This window comes from Apteryx mantelli, chromosome 17, assembly GCF_036417845.1.
Source record: "Apteryx mantelli isolate bAptMan1 chromosome 17, bAptMan1.hap1, whole genome shotgun sequence".
Classification (NCBI taxonomy): Eukaryota; Metazoa; Chordata; class Aves; order Apterygiformes; family Apterygidae; genus Apteryx; species Apteryx mantelli.
In genome coordinates this window covers 8,941,464-8,957,550 of record NC_089994.1, presented here as the reverse complement: position 1 = coordinate 8,957,550, position 16,087 = coordinate 8,941,464, and the positions used below count along the sequence as shown (strand labels likewise).

The 16,087-nt window shown below is 46.7% G+C and overlaps 2 protein-coding genes across 3 annotated transcripts; both read left to right on the top strand.

Annotated features, from left to right (window-relative positions):
• The first annotated feature begins 3,330 nt into the window (after positions 1-3,330).
• GSC2 (goosecoid homeobox 2) lies at positions 3,331-6,489 on the top strand. The gene is made up of 3 exons (XM_013950579.2): positions 3,331-4,035; positions 4,896-5,143; positions 5,720-6,489. Exons 1-3 carry the CDS (start codon positions 3,726-3,728, stop codon positions 5,822-5,824), a joined length of 663 nt encoding a protein of 220 aa, XP_013806033.2. The 5' UTR covers positions 3,331-3,725; the 3' UTR covers positions 5,825-6,489.
• Positions 6,490-6,955: 466 nt separating this feature from the next.
• Positions 6,956-16,078, top strand: ESS2 (ess-2 splicing factor homolog). 2 transcript variants are annotated; one of them, XM_067306830.1, is made up of 10 exons: positions 6,976-7,236; positions 7,458-7,626; positions 8,750-8,845; positions 9,458-9,624; positions 11,257-11,374; positions 11,856-11,989; positions 12,139-12,241; positions 13,621-13,730; positions 14,653-14,768; positions 15,351-16,078. In XM_067306830.1, exons 1-10 carry the CDS (start codon positions 7,081-7,083, stop codon positions 15,634-15,636), a joined length of 1,455 nt encoding a protein of 484 aa, XP_067162931.1. In that variant the 5' UTR covers positions 6,976-7,080; the 3' UTR covers positions 15,637-16,078. The 2 variants fall into 2 exon arrangements, with proteins under 2 accessions (XP_067162932.1, XP_067162931.1); XM_067306831.1 differs by lacking the exon at positions 14,653-14,768 and having other exon boundaries at positions 6,956-7,236; positions 15,351-15,507.
• Positions 16,079-16,087: the final 9 nt, after the last annotated feature.

Below are 16,087 nucleotides of genomic sequence, written 5' to 3'. Positions count from 1 at the left end.
AGAAATTAACTTGGAAGTCCAAATCCAGCTGGCGCATCCAGGTCTGCCCTCACTGCTGCCATTAAAAACTAGCAAAACACCCCTGTATCTACCTTAAGCAAAGTCAGAGCAAAGTGTGAGGACATTCACATCTCCCACACTTGCTCCTCTGCCGCCCTGAACATTGTGGCCACTTTACACCTGCGAAAAAGTGTGAAAAGCGCTACCAAATCAGAGCTGCCCACTCTCCGCAGGGGTACGTGTCCAGGCACGGGGCAAGTCGCAGGAGAGCGCCTGTGCTTTTTAGGGTCTTTGAGGCCCCTTTCCCATTCCCCCTGTGCTGCCTGCAGAAGGGAGGGGAAGGGGAGGAAGAGGGGGATTTTCTCTAGTTTCACCATAGGAAGGATTTTCAAACCCTATAAATTCACTTTTGACAAGCAAACGGCTAAAGCAGATTAACCTTTTTGCTAATCCTCTATAATGGCTTTGGAATCTCCTTAACCAATAAGAAAATGATAAGAGCCTGTTTCTTTCCTTTTTATCTATATCTATATTGTCCTCCCTTATCTGCATTTTTTTCTCTCTTGTTTTATTTTCCTTTCCTTTTCTAATATGAAATAGCCCAGCGATCCTATCTCCTGGAGGCTCAGTAAACAGAACATCAATAATCCCCTTCCTTTATTCCTCTCCGGTAACAGGGTGCAGAGACGTGTCTGCCGATCGGGATTTGATTACCAGCAGCTATCAAAAGTCTCTTTGTAAGATCTGGGTCCTAAATCCCATAATTCTTTGATAAAAGAAGTATTACCAGTCCATTTTCTGAAGTGAAAGGTATGGGAGAAATGAAAGAAAGCAATCAGCGGAGATACTAATAGGCTAAGTGCATGTGTGGTGGGAAGGCAGGGGCAGGCAGGGGAAGCCAGGGAAAGACGTCCTTTGTTATGGATGGGGAATGAGAATTAATCCACTTCGGGCGTATGATTATTGCAGCTGGGAGCAGAAAGGGTCAGATCCTGCCTGCCCACAGCACTCCTGATCCCACCTTGCCAGCCATGCAGCCACTCCGGACCTGCACAGCGCGCGGGAGAGCAGAGCCTGGCCCACATCCATCCTGTGTGTCCCCGTTTGGGTATTTACATGAAAGCTAAGGAGCAATTTGTAATGATCAGTGACACTAACTCAGTTCTCCAGTGCATCTCAGGTAGCACTTATGTCTTGGCAACGTAGCAATGAACAGACCAGAAGGCTGCAGAGACATTTTTCTTTCAAGCCTACAGCAAATATTTAGAGATTTATAGAACATAGTTATAAATTACATTACAAAATCAGAATAGCTGGAGGAGATAGGAGAAAAGATAACATTTTGTTTCTAAGTCAGATTTTAAAGAGATTGAAGGGTCATAGACAGAAAGGCCTTTGAGCAGCTGTTCCCAGGACTGGATGCCCACCATCAAGTGAGGAAGGGCAGGCAGGAAGCAGGGCCAAAGAGGAAAGAAAGGGAACTAGTAAAGGGGACTTTCATGAAGCCTGGCTCTCATTTTCAGTGTGCTGCTGGAGGTGCTGCTGGGCTGTTCAACGCGAAGTCACGAGGCATCACACAGACATTTTGACCTGCTGTAGTTTCCTTGCATTCACTTGTGTGTTTCCTCACCACACCACGAGTGGGACTGATACGTTGCCTATCCCACAAAGCAATACAGAGTGGGAGAGCATTCCCCAAGCGAGTCCCCAAAGCCTTGTGACCCACCTTGGCTTAAACAGCACTGAGGACAAGAAAACTTGGTTTAAACTCTCCTAAGCAACTTGAACTCAAACACAGGTTCTCTATTTTAACTCCAGCTACTCTGTTATAAATGCAAGCACCTTGTCATCACTGCTATTTTAACATGAGGTACAGTTGCCTTCCTCAGTTAAGAAAGCTCCTTCTCTCCTACTGTGAGGTACACTGTGGTGGCTGGCACAAAAAAGATTTGCTTGAGACTTAGCCCTTGTAAGGCAAATGACATTTCAAGCTGTGAATTTTCTCAGGCTACGCTGAGGTGGAAGATGTCCTCTTTCCTTCTGTGGTGACCGTATATACTAGGCCTTGCTGTTGGTTCTGCAGAGGTTCAGCCTTCCAAGCTCCTCTTCCCATGCTGATTTGCAGTTTAGTGACCTCTCTGCTCTTGGACATAACCTCACTGGAGTTTATGTTTCTAGGCGGAAGGAGAAGTTGGTAATTGAACTAACAAATCTTTGTAGAAGCCTGGTCATCCCACTATAGTCATAAAGGCATTGGGAATTTGAACAGCTTTAATTTCCTGTTAAAGAACAGGAATACAAGAGCCCTTGAACTCACGCAAGTAGCTCTGAGTGGGTGTTAGCCAGCAGCAGAGCCTGGGAAAGCAGGGTCACAGCCCACCCCTTGCATGTAGGACTCTGGGGCTGGGTCCGAAGCCTTCCCACTGTTAGAGAAAAATCTTACAAATATGATCCTTAAAAACTCTGACAGCAGAAAGCAATTAGGAAGAATGTCAAAAAAAAACATTTTAACATGTCATGCTTGCCAATTTGTTTCATCAAGCACTTGCTCTCAGCCATGCCGGGCAAAAATTCTGGCTGCTCTGGGCTCACTGAATAGTGAGCAGTGTTTTCCTTCAATAGCCCTTGGTGTTTTCTTTCAGTGTTAGCTCTGGCAGCAAGGCCACATTCCTGCGTGAGTTACTACAGGGCCTCGCTGTCTACATTCACGCAGAGGCAACGCTCATTGCCCTCCCTTCCAAACTCTGCTGTAACTCTGAGCATGGCTACAGCTGATCTGATCCCCTTGTGGGTGGCTGTACAGGCAACTATATGCCACTAATCTATGTCACAGAGGTGCTGTGAGCTGCCACTAATCTAATTCATTAAGGGCTTTGAATCCTTACAAAACGTATGTTAGATACATGCAAAGCATCTGTATTATTATTGTGATTAAAGCAATGGTGGTGAGGGAAAGGGGAAGGAGGGAAAACACCATTTCTATGCTCTGAGCAGAAAATAAATCAACTTTCACAGAGAGTTCTGGTGCAGCCAAAGGCTATGCTAGCATTAAAAATGATTTTTTATTAAGCTGAACTCTCCTTCTCTCTCATATTGTATGATATGACAGCTCTCTTTTGATGGGAAAGCTTTCATTTGGACAGAGAAAGGGATAATTTGCTTCTTTTAAGGAGTTAATCCTCTGGTCCATTTCCAGGCTGGGAACAGCTATCCTCCCCCTTCCTTGAATTGGAGGCTCCAGCACAATGGAGATCATAACCACCTCAAATCTACACCCGAGATGGAGAAATCAGATTTCCTTCTTGAGTCGTTTCTGTGGGATTAGCTAAATCTTAGATCCACACTAACCCTTCACAAAGCTGCCAAGATTAGTTAGAATTTATTTTATTCACAGGGGGGTTTACGGTTTTCTTTCCAAAGGGATTATATCTCTCTCTCTATATATATATATTTAGGATGGCTTCAGTCATAAAGCAGCTAGGTTAGAAGGAAAAAAGTGGGTGTGTGGGTGTGTATCAAATAAAAACTCAGGTGCAAGAATGACAGTCACGTCAAGCTCCAAGGCAAAACGGTGATTCTGGATGGCTTCACTGCTCTGCCTTAAAAGCTATGTGAGTGTAAGCGGTCTTCTTCCTTGTAAGACCCCACTCCACCGATAATTCATAGAAAGCCAGAGCTGTTCAGCGTGAGCTGCCCGTTCCTACGGCCGCTGCTGCTGGCACAGGATGTCTTCGGAGCCAGTGACTGGCGTCGACTTTGGCAGGAGAGGCCTGAAGAAGCAGTGTTCGTTCAGCATCGAGAACATCCTCTCCAGCCCAGCAGAGAAAAGCCCCCAGGTCCTGGTCCCGCTGTACCTCCGGGGGCTCTTGGACTGTGCACCCAAGGGGCTGTGTGAGCTGGAGGCCATCACAGCCAGCTCCCTGCCGGACGAGGAGGAGGAGGAGGAGGAGGAAGAGCCGGAAGCTGCAGGTTGCAACTGCTGCTGCTGTTCTCACACGAGCGCCCGTTCCCTGCAGGACTCGCCGAGTTGGCTGGGTGAGTGCTGGGGTTTGGTTCACTGCATATGGTTTGTGGAAGGGGCATTACAGCTGGTGCCAACCCTGGGTAGAGGGGAAAACCTGGGTATATAGTAACAATACAGTGTCTGGCCTGCCACGTTGCCATGGTGGTTTTCTTAGACCTCAGCTCCAGCAAGGAGTGGCTGGGCCCCTTCTCAGCATCACTTCTAAGAGCAGGCAGTCCTGCAATGCTACTGGGTTTTAAAAATTGCAGGTGCTGTTTGTTGCTGGGCATTGCTGTTTTAGTGTTAAACACTTAAAGACGGCGGTGCTTCTAGGAGTGGAAGTTCTCCGTGAGCCTGGAGGTCACCTCGTCATGCTGCCAATGCACAGAGCTGTGCCTGCTTTTCTTGACAGCACCAGCCCTGAGGAACCTCACTTGTCATTTAAGGGAAGGATTTTTTTGCTGCATCTAGCAAAAAAAAGTAGCAAAGCCTTAAAAATGTGTTTTTTAAGGCTCAAAAAAGCCTTAAAGCCTGAAGGCTCAACACCCCCCCCCCCCCCCCCCCAATTTCATTACTGAAAGACATCTCCTCCCTTCCTACCTGGGCTGTGGGTTTCCAGTGATTTTCTGGAGCTGGTCATATTGCAACCGGTAAGTAAATGAGGAAAATGCAGCCAGTACTTCCCTCCTGCGCGCTTCTCCCGAAGTGATGTCTTGAGCCCTTCTCTTGCTTGCATCATGATCATGCAGCTTTTCACCCACTGCAGCTGGCTGGCTGCACCTCTTTCCAAGCCACACGTGTGGATCCAGCTTGCACTGGAACTGCCTTGAGCAGGATCTTTATTTCAGTCCTTTGTCCCCTAATGGTGTTGGCTGTAACTCTTCCTTTGCAGACGCCAGGTTCCCCTGGCCCATGCGGCTGTTTCACTCTGCGGTCAGGGCCTGTAAGAGTCCCCAGGGGAGCCCGAGCGACCTGCAGACCTTCCACCAGATCCAGCGACGGACACGCCGGCATCGCACCATATTCACCGAGGACCAGCTGCAGGCCCTGGAAACGCTTTTCCATCAGAACCAGTACCCCGACGTCATCACCAGAGAGCACCTAGCAAACCGCATTCACTTGAAGGAGGAGAGGGTAGAGGTGAGATCCTGCCATTTGGTGAGGTGCCACAATGAGTATTTTGCTGTAAAGCACCCCAGGAGAACACAGTCCCAGGCATTGGTCTGTCTTTTTCAGGGCTGCAAACCCAGGGCCTCATTTTAAAAACCACTCTTAGATATCTGAGAAAACACAGTTTATGTAATGAAAGAGTGTAACAGTTCTGCTGGTTTGGCTTATTTTGGTGTTCTGGCCCCATAAACTTTCTCATAGATACACCTATATAAATACACACACACAAACATGCACCTAATTCTGCTGATACAACTCTGCACCCAGGTGTATATTCCTTTTTTCTGTGGCCTGTATGACTTTGGTATTTGCCATGGGGGTCCCAGCTCACTTGTGTCCCTTATATGTATCTGAGCAGGATTTCAGGGGCAGGACTGGATAGATCTTGTGTCAAGCGTACTGTGCAGGAGGTTTTATATCGGGAAACGCATGGTAGTATCTTAAAGGTTAGTGCACACTGTAAAGTCCAGGAGTGTAACTGCCTGCCCCTTTCCAAGTACCAAATGAAATGCAGAAATTCTTCCTTTCTTGTTTTTTGCTGTTTAGGTTTGGTTTAAAAATCGACGAGCCAAGTGGCGGCATCAGAAGAGGGCATCTGCTTCAGCTCTGATCCTTCAAGGCACCAAGAAATCCCCTGAGGAGAACTGTTAGTGGTGTCAGGCTGCATCTCAGCAGCTGAACACCAAGAGCATCACCTTCCCTTAGCCAACAGGTTCTGTAGTGGGGTAGCTTGAAGGGAAATAATGAAGCAAAAGGGAACCTCCATGATTCTAAGAGGAGGAGGACAGGTAAAAGCAGACAGCGTACTTTCAAGTCTTAGTTCTTCTTCCAAAACTCGTCCATGTGGCAAATAAATCATAAGGCATGACCCTCAGATGCTTAAGCAGAAACAGCTGCCAAAAGCCAGTGCAAGGGCAGAGCTGCATCAGTGTTAAATGTGTATGCATCAAGAGAAGGGGAGATTTCCTCCAGCTTCTTTGCTCTGTGAGGGTAGTATCTGTGCTTGTTTTGCTACTGTAGATTTACAAAATATTCTGCAAATGAATGTTCACTATTTGTGGCATCATGGTGGCATATAGAGCTGCCATTGGGGTCGATGTGGAAGCTCACTGAACAGGTGATTTGCTCCTTGAGCAAACAAACAAGGATTTCTCCCCACAGCCTGTGGGAGAATAAGTAGCTCTTGCTGAAAGCCCAGCGTTGAGCAGTGACCGTTCAGCTTGCTTCCTCAGCTCGTCTGTGCCGCAGCATGACTGGTAGCGCAACTCCTTGTTAGTGTGTTTGTGTGTGTGTCCCTGGCGTGGCCCAAGAGAAAATACACCCTGTAAAACAGTGAGGTAAATAAAACTATCCCCTATACGGAAAAACACTGTGTGGAGGCCCTGCCGCGGCCACGAGCCGTGTCCCTTCCCCGGGTGCGACAGGCCCCAGCCGCACTGCAGTTAGCCCCGCTCGCGTTAGCTTCCGCGGAGGCCGGCCGCAGCGCACCTCCCGCCCGGCACCCGAGCTCTCCGGCCGCCCGAGCCACGGCGGGGACTCGAGCCTAGCCGGGGAAGGAGCCCCCCCGCCGCCCGGGTGCGTGTGCAGCCGAGGCCTGCCCGCGGGGCTGCGGCGAGGAGGCTGCTCCCGCCTCCGGGGCCTGCGGCGGCGCCGGGGCCAGGCCGCGCCGTTGCCATGGGAACCGGCCGAAGGGCGCGGGGCGGGTTTGGCCCCTCGCGGCGGCGGGGGGCGCGGCGCCGCCGCGACGCTCTAGCCGCGCGGGGCGCTCTATGACCCTCGCCCGCCCAGGCGGGGCGGTTAGCGCGGCGCTTCCCGGCTGCCGTTCCCGCAGCGGCGTTGCGTCACGGCGCGTTGCGTCGGCGACGGCGGCTGAGGAGGGACACGACGTTGGCGGCCTGGCCGGCGCTATGGAGGCGGCGGCCGCGGCCGCGGCTCCGGCGGCCTCGTCCCGCGCCCTGGTGCCCGCCGGGCCCGAGGGCGCCGTCGTGGTGGCGGCGCGGGAGGCGGCGCAGCCGGCCCCGAGGCGCCCGAAGAAGATCCTGGACGAAGAGGCCTACATCGAGGTGGGCCGCCCGCCGCGCCCCAGCGGCTCCCGGGCCGCGGCGGGGCTGCTGTGGGGGGCCGGGCCGGGCCGCTCCGGGCCTCGCCGGCCGCGGCGCCGCTCCCGCGGCCTCCGTGGCTCCGTGGCGCAGCTCGGGGTGACCGCGCTGTGCCGCTGGGCGAGACCCCCCCGCCCCGCCCCGCCCGAGGTGTCACGCGCTTACAGTGGTCTGTCTGTTTGCAGAGCTTAGAGAAAATCATTCAGCGAGACTTCTTCCCCGATGTGGAGAAGTTACGAGCGCAGAAGGAATATCTGGAGGCCGAAGAGAACGGTGACTTGGAGAAAATGAGACAAATCGCTATCAAGTTTGGTTCCTCCTTGGGCAAATCGTCAAGGGACACACCCGCACCCTGTAAGAACTGGCTCGCTGGGGCTGTTTCCACGTTCAAGCTATGAGTACAGGCACTTGCTACAAAAAAGTTTGTGTGTTGTCATTTTATGCCCTGGGCTATGCAAGAAAGAGAAGAAGCCATTTTAACAGTTTGGGATCTCGGCTTTTTATTTATTAGTTTTTTTTTTTTTTTAAGACATAAGGGTTTATATCTAATGGTATTGTACCCTTTTATCTAACTTTGGGCAAGCAGTGATTATTTTAAAGAATCAAGATTGATACCGTGTGGGGTTTAATATACTGGATTGGGCAGTAGCCAGTATCTGATCATCAGGTAATTTAGTACTTACTGCTGAGCTTCTCTTTGGTGTCTAATAATAATTTCTTGCGGGAATGGTTTTTTTGGAAAAACAGCTATAGAATAACCATTTCCGTAGGCGTATTTTTCCAGATCCTGTTCCTGAGAGGATGTTACGTGCTCTAACTTGCAGTATTTTACTATCAAAAATTCTAGGCTATGCTTTTGGATCATTATTATAGTGTTAGATATTCTTACTGTATGTGTAGAGGTATAACACTGTAATATATTGGGGAAGAAAGTGTTGAAAGTTCATAATCATCAGAGCTTCACTTGGCAAGTATCAAGTGTACAGTTTTATACTTGCTTTAAGATGTTCAGATATTTCTTATGCTAAAGCCCAGTGCCTAGAAAAGTTCTTGCTATGGAGCTTAGCTCTCTCATGGCAAAGGGCATGTGTCACCAAGCGTCTTCCTTTCCTTCCCCTATTGTAGGTGCAGGCACTGACCTACGTTAGGATTGTTACCACATTAGCGTTGCTGCCTGCTTTTGTTGTGTGAAGCTGTAGATAGTATGGCAAATATGTAGGACTGTGGCTGTTTTGTGTTGTTTTCAATAGGAGAAAAATAATGTCTTGGGTGAAAGCAAAATCTTGTTCAGTGGTTGGAACTGAATTGCCCAGAATATTTTTAAGTCTTTTCACAACTTTTTAATTAAATAGTTCTTCTCTTGATATAACTTCTATGACTTATTTGGCACATGACCCTTACTATGCTGCAAAATGTCACTGCCAGTGTCCTTCTCTGTGCTCCAGTAACCATGGGAATCTTTTTCTTTCTGTAACAGATGTTACTCCAGCCACATTTGAAACCCCTGAAGTACATCCAGGTGGTCTTCCACTCGTCAATAAACCCAAGGCTGGCATCAAAGCTGCAGAGGAAGGTAAGGGAATGTTGTTTCTCTAGTTGAATTCTTCAGCAGCAGGAAAATACTGTTGTGAGCTCTCTCTCCTGTAATGGTTTTAGGTGTTTAGCAGATGTATAAGCTGTCTTCTTTAACCTTATAGTAGTGAAAATAATCACTCTGGAGTTGGACTTGATGTAATACTTTATGGCTCTGTGGATTCCCAGTTGTGAATCTCTTTTTGGCTGTGTAAATTCTCAACTCGGTTGATTTCTTTGAAGGCAGTAAATTTTTCCTGTCACATGAAATTAATTTTGTCAGTAAGGAACAAAACAGGGACAGCTATTCATATAGTATTAAAAATGTAAATGCCTGCTAGCAGCTGGCCACTCTTACATTTTTCCTTTAATGTGAATAGCTATAAATGCCATAAAAGGTTTTATGTGAAAATTGGTTATACATCTTCCAAAAAGAATTTATTATTGTACTATTCTGTGTGTACGTTTTTTTTTTCTCTCGGAAGCTTCATATTAATTATTAGTGGGTCAGTAGAAGGCTAGCTCTCAGAGAGGATTGAGAGTTACGTATTGCCCTTTTCTAGAAAGGGGTGGTGTTAATCACTTTCTCAGGCTTCTTCCCTCCTCTTGTTAGGAGAAGCAGAAAAAGATGATAAAGATGTACTTCCCAGTCTGGACAGCTTCTTAGCAAAACACACGAGTGAAGATAATGCTTCATTTGAGCAGATCATGGAAGTGGCTAAAGAGAAGGAGAAAGTCAAACATGCTTGGCTGTACAGTGCGGAAGAGGAGTATGCCCAGGTAGGAAATGGCTCCAGCATATCTGTGTTCTTCTGAAATGATACAAAAAGGAAATGCCATCTGGTTTTTCCATCTATAACTCAAGGACAATATTGACTTAGTCACTGATGAACTGATGATCTGTTTCTGCCTAGAGCTTTGAAGCTGTGAAGCACGGCACTAAGCGCAAGTATTAGTGTTCTTGGCGATCTCTTCCATAAGTGCCAATACAATGGAGAGCAGCTGAAGAACAATTCCTGCTTTTTGTCCGTCAGCCTTTTGTTATTTGCATTTAGATGTTTTTTCTCATTTCAGTTTTCTATTTCTATTGCCAGTAATAATCTGTTCAGCTGTTGATACAAAATATTGTACACAATAAGGCTAGCTGTGCTGAAGAACTGTCTTCGTCAGCTAGCTTAGTGGGAGGTGCAGGAGATGTTTTGGGGCTGACATGTCAGTTTTTCTAGATCAGCAGCGGTGAGCAGCTGGCACTGTTGCCAGATGTCAGTGCCAGATGTAAGCTGCAGTGCTTTTTAATGAAGGGCACTGATTCTTGAGTGTTTTTACTGCCGTTGTTTTAAGTGAGCATTATGTTTTTTAATCCCAGCTAATGTAAGTCCTCAAAGAATCTGTGGTAATGATATGCCCTCTGTGGCCCCTTGTGCATCTTCATTGCTTTAGTCTGAAGTTAAAAGGTGGACAGCAGGAGAACGTTCCCAAAGCACAGGGGTTGTATCAGATCAGGTTACTGAGAGAGAGGAAGGTGAAGCTGTTGGAGCTGCTCTTGTGCTGATGTTCTGTGTGTTTCTGTCAGCCAGCACTCTGTGTCTGGACCTTGTGTTTTCTTGCACAACATGACTATATGTATACCAGACAAATTTCCTATGCCTCATTTGATGTGTTCAGTGACAATATAGCTTTTTAAAAATATATTGATGATACCCACTAAAGACTATAAGTTCAAATCTCTTTAATATAGCTTCTGGAAGTATTTGTCTAGTTTGATTAGTGTGAGAATTTTCAAATGGAGTAACATCAGTGGCTGACTGCATTCTACTCGTTTCTTGTTAATATTGGTTGTACTAGAATGCTATTAAGAGCATGTGGGTAATAGTGTGAATATGTCAAATGCTTCAGTGGCTGTATTGTCTATGGAAATGTTTGAAAGCTCCCAAGGTTACTCACTTTGGCCTTGTAGATTGTCATTATTTTAGATATGAGTAATGTAGCTTGCTGTTCCCTTTTTGAGCAATGAAGGCATTGATTTAATTTTGATTAGTGGATGAAGAAAAAGCAGAAGAACCTTGAACCAGTATAAGTCTTGTTACAAGACAAAATGAGCAAAGTCATAAACATAGTCTTTCTGAGAAGCTAAGTCTTTAGTCCTTGCTTGATTTTTATACCAGAACTTCATAAGGGATTCTTGTTTGCAAGCTCACTTAGGGACAGGATGTTTCTAGAATGCCAGTTCTCAGAGAGAGAGAGAGAGAGAGGGCTTTTGCCATGCAGATGCAAGGTGTGAGGGGGCACGTAGCTGAACGGGTGGTTGAACTCTTCCAAATGTGTATGCCTGCTTAGAAGAATGCAGGACTCTTTCAGACCTGATTTTTTTTTTTTTCTTTCTTTCTTTCTTTCTCCTCATCTTCCTTTCAGCGACGAAATGAGAACCTGGCGCTTCCTTCAGCAGAGCAGCAGGCCCTTGAAAATGTGAAAGCTGGGCTGGAGACCTGGGAGTACACGGCTCGGAATTCCCTCATGTATTATCCCACAGGTGAGGTGTGCAGGTCCTTCAGGAGACGCATTGGTTTGGGTGGTCTCATTCCAAACAACACTTATAGTATTTCTACAGATGACTAAGCAGTTCTTTCTGGTAATGCTGCATTTTGTTTTTCTGCTGTAAAGTTCAGATATGATGTAGTTTTCTATAGCAACTCATTTAGTAAGCCCAGCTTCCTTTCTGGCTGTAAATGTACAATCAATATTTTCTGTACTTCACTGTTTCACAGAAGTTAAAGTCTTGTTGACTTTCTCTTAAATTTATTTTCCAATCTTAATTTATTCATAGCTTTCAGGTGTTACACAGCATAGATTTAGTGCAAGTATTATTTTAAATTGCTGGAGATAAACAACTGCAGTTGCTGGATTCTTTGTCATGTAGAAATATGTGGCCAGTCTCATGTTCATTGGGGACTTCAGGGCACATTGCCTAGTAGTGCCTGAACCCTTTGTTAAAAATCTGTGTATCATTCCAGGTGTACCTGATGAGGATGATATATTTAAGAAGCCCAGGGAAGTTGTCCATCGAAACACCCGTTTTGTGAAGGACCCTTTTAGTCAAGCCTTGAGCAAATCCCAGCTCCAACAAGCTGCAGCACTCAATGCCCAGGTTGGATAACTTTTACTGCTTCTGATCAAAACCTTGTCAGACTCTGCCTTCCTGTGTTGTTCATAAAGCAGGAGAACTGTGTGTGTGCTGGATACAGCTGATTGACACCTTTCTTCAAAGGCAGATGAATGATATCTCTTTTGTTACAGTACAAACAGGGCAAAGTGGGACCGGATGGGAAAGAGCTGATACCCCAGGAGTCTCCAAAAGTGAATGGATATGGATTTGTGGCTACTCCCTCTCCTGCCCCTGGTAAGAGGATTTTCTTGGTTGTTGTGATGTAAGAGGACTCATATTACATTTATTCTGATGTACTGTTCATCCAGCACTGGGGTATCATTGTTGGTGTTTAGACAAGGAGGTAAGCAGTCTATCTGTATGTGTCCCATGAGCTGGTGGCTTTCTGGTGTATAGTGTATGCCAGCTTGATTCAGTGCTTAAATTCTAGTCCAGTCACTGGAGAAAGAAGTCGTACAGTGTCTGAGAGGCTCTGAACACACTGCTGTGCCTTTGCGTTTGAATCATGTAGGGTGAGGCATCCCGGGCACCTGGGGTGCTATGGAGCTTGTTTTACTCCTGGGCAATGCTTCTCTAGTGCTTAAAGAAAAAGATCTCAAACATTTCACAAGCATTAAACTTACAACAAGTTCAGTTGCCCATCTTGCAAAATGGGGAGCATTCATGATAAAATGTGTGTCCGGTAGTTTGCTGAGTGGTGGTTCAGACTGGCTCACCGTGGCTTCTCTCGCTTGCTTTGTGGTCTAACCTATGGTTTCCTCCAGCTCTACTGCTTTCTAGGTTCTTTCTCCCTTCAAATACACTTGTGTGTTGTAGGTTCTTTTTGTTCAGGTATGTTAGCTGTGGGGTACTTCTAGGCAGAACATAGTGATTTTCTTCTAGTTCAAATGCGATATCTGAATTTTTAGCTTTTCTTCATCAGTCACTATGTTTCCCTGACTTTTGTCACTATGCTGAAAGGCAAGTGTAGTGAGGCTTTCCTCTGAAGAGCCTGTAGGTGGCATTTGCAACACACCTCCTTTCTGCAGTGTAAATGCATTTTTCCAAACCCTGGACAGCAAGATTTTCTAGCCAGTGATTTAATCAGACTCTTAGAACCTATTCTGCAGTTGTAGCTGTTAGGAAAGATGTAGTCAGTCTGTCGCATGCTAGCCTCAAGACAAACTGAGAGTATGTCTGGCTGTTACATCTGTCTAAAGTCCTCTGCCCATTTTCCTGCTTTTAAATAGTTCACTGTGTTTAAGGAGTTTTCATACCACAGCAGAGCGGAAGACTAATGCTGTAGAAAAAAAATGAAAGTGTCTCTAAGCAAAAGCACACCAAATGGAAAAATAAACCCATTGAAAGGACAGTGCTTGGGTGTTATAACCTAGAGGGTGACGCAGCTATAGGCAGTCCTGTGGTTTTAAGGTCATACCCTCTTAATAGGGAACACATGTTATTATTAAACACTGGATGTGATTTTTCCCCTGTAGTGGAGGGGCTCCACTTTGTGTTAATCCATTTGCTGCATTCTGTAGCTTGCTTCCCTCTTCCCCCCTCCCCCCCCCTTCTTTCTTTCTTGATGAACAAAAATGTCTTGCATCAGTCTGACTCTTTTAATTCGTTGTTAGGTGTGAATGAGTCTCCTCTTATGACATGGGGTGAAATCGAAAGCACACCTTTGCGTTTAGATGGGTCAGAAACGCCATACGTGGACAGAACACCTGGACCAGCCTTCAAGGTATTTCATATCAGGAGTCAGCATATCATTCTTTTTTGAGGGGGGATGGACTGAGAAGGGAAAGAGAGCTGAGTAACTCATAGATTAACGTCGTTGTGAGGTGTGTGACACATCTGGGCTGTGTTCCCAGTTCTTGAGAATAATGATCTAGGTTCTGCTTGGAGGGTGGAGATGGACATGGCTCCACATGAAAGCTACTTGGTGGAGGTACCTGGGTGGAACACTCATTGCTGGCAAGAGGGTGAGACTCAGTATTTTATAATGGGCCCAGACAAAAAGGGGCTTTCTGAAGAAGCTGGAGAGGTGCCTGATTTCTGATTTTAATGTATGAATGGGTAGAAATCTTAGAACTTCCCTCTGTCTTAATCTTTCTGGCTGTCACAGCCAGAGGCAGCTATGTCACTTGAGGGTAGAAAAGTCACTCTGGATTTCCTAATGGCCCCTGCCCCTGCATGCCTGCTGTATCCCACTGGTGTCATTGAATGTGAGCTGTCCGAGACCCTTTAGTTAGGGAAGGTGTAATTTGCTGTATGTGCCTCTGTTTTGTTGGGCTTTGAAGCCCTCGACTGGTTTTCCCACTGTTTAGCAATGTCTGTGTTTGCCTGAGAGCTGGCTACAGGCCAGACTAGGCAAGACACAGGTGACATTGTTTGTCCAGGAGAGACAGCAGGAGGAAATGCCAGAGGTAATGGCTGCTTCCTTGCCTGAACTGGTTCTACCATTTTTGTTGGTTGCTAAGGCAGGCTGAAGGTCTCCCCATGTCCTCTCTGGCTGTTTGTAGCAGCAGAGAGGAATGGGCTGGCCCCCTTCCTCCCCAGTTTAGATCCTTGTGGGCTGGAATACCACTGTGCAGGTGCCTTGGCTCATTTATGCAGCACTTGTATTAGTACTCTGACGAGTGAACTGTGTGGTGTATTTATAGATCCTGGAGCCTGGGCGCCGTGAGAGGTTAGGACTTAAGATGGCCAACGAAGTAGCAGCTAAAAACCGAGCAAAAAAGCAGGAGGCACTTCGAAAAGTCACAGAAAACCTGGCCAGGTAAGACTTCTGTTCTGCCTGTACATAGTTGGACAGCAGAATTGGGGATGGCTGTTTTTTGATGAGATTTAAATCTCAATGTGTGCAGAAAGGGAGGAATTACAGTGCTGGAAGCAGGAAGAGGTACAGTCAAGCTAAAAGGTTTTAGAAGTGAAGAGAGACTTAATTCCCAAGGGAGGGTGGTTGCTGGCTGTTCTTGATCCTCCCTCCTGTGAGCCTTACTGTTCTGCCCTACAGCCACCCAGGCAGTGGCCCAGACAGGTGTCCTGCCTCGTTGCAGTAAGAGGAGACATGATAAGGCTTGCTTGACTGGGTCACACGAAGGACAGAGCAGGCTCAAAGGAAAAGACAGGCAGTGCCGTCCATGTTTGGGAGGGATGTTATGTGTCTGTGTTGTTGTAGCTCTCTAGAGGGACAGGCTGCACTTACCAGCAGGCAGAATGACTTCTACAGCCAGTGGGTCTGGACTGTGGGGGGGGGGGGGGGTGGACACCAAGCTCTCCTGTGGAAGTATTGTTGCTCTTCCTGATAGATGGCAAGTTTTTACTGTAAAATCTTTTAAAATGGTTGATTCTATTCCAGCCTTACTCCAAAAGGACTAAGCCCAGTTATGTCACCAGCTTTGCAACGACTGGTAAACAGGACTGCAAGTAAATATACTGACAAAGCCCTGCGAGCCAGCTATACTCCTTCCCCAGCCCATACAGGAACTCCTGGTTACAAGACCCCAGCAGGTGGGCCTCATACACCCACAAGCACCCCACTATCAAGGACGGTGTCTCAGACACCAGTGTCTCAGGATACTACATCAATCACAGACAATTTACTGCAGCTTCCTAAAAGAAGGAAGGCATCTGATTTCTTCTAAATAGTCCTTTCATCATCAAGGCAGTAGTGAACTGGCTGTACCCAGCTGTGTGCCAACTGGATGTTGTGAACCATCAGTATTAAGGGGTATCTAAGTGCAGCTGCCAGAACAGGACCCAGCAGTTGCTAGACCTGGGACCAGCTCTACTCTCGACCACATAGCTGAAGTAGCCTATGATGTGCTTTCTGGAAGCAAACTATTTCCTACTGTGGTATAACTTCCCTTTGAACTGCATGGATGTGTTACACAGGGCTGCCGTAGCATAAGGATGCTTCCTGCAATAGCAGAGAAAAGTTTGGACTCTTGGAAAACAGCAAGGATTTTTGTGAAATATTTTTCTCTTTTTGAGATGACCCTGTGGACTGCATTTAAATACTTCTGTGTACAGATATCTCTATTTATAAAATGTGGTAAACCTTCCTCAAAGGTTGACTAAACCTTCCTCTAGCGT

Excerpts from the sequence above, each read along its gene's own strand:
- GSC2 (XM_013950579.2), top strand. The coding sequence starts at position 3,726 with ATGTCTTCGGAGCCAGTGACTGGCGTCGACTTTGGCAGGAGAGGCCTG. Across the intron at positions 4,036-4,895 it reads GGACTCGCCGAGTTGGCTGG|ACGCCAGGTTCCCCTGGCCC; the intron begins GTGAGTGCTGGG and ends CTTCCTTTGCAG. Across the intron at positions 5,144-5,719 it reads TGAAGGAGGAGAGGGTAGAG|GTTTGGTTTAAAAATCGACG; the intron begins GTGAGATCCTGC and ends TTTGCTGTTTAG.
- ESS2 (XM_067306830.1), top strand. The coding sequence starts at position 7,081 with ATGGAGGCGGCGGCCGCGGCCGCGGCTCCGGCGGCCTCGTCCCGCGCC. Across the intron at positions 7,627-8,749 it reads AAGGGACACACCCGCACCCT|ATGTTACTCCAGCCACATTT; the intron begins GTAAGAACTGGC and ends TTTCTGTAACAG. Across the intron at positions 13,731-14,652 it reads CACCTGGACCAGCCTTCAAG|ATCCTGGAGCCTGGGCGCCG; the intron begins GTATTTCATATC and ends GTGTATTTATAG.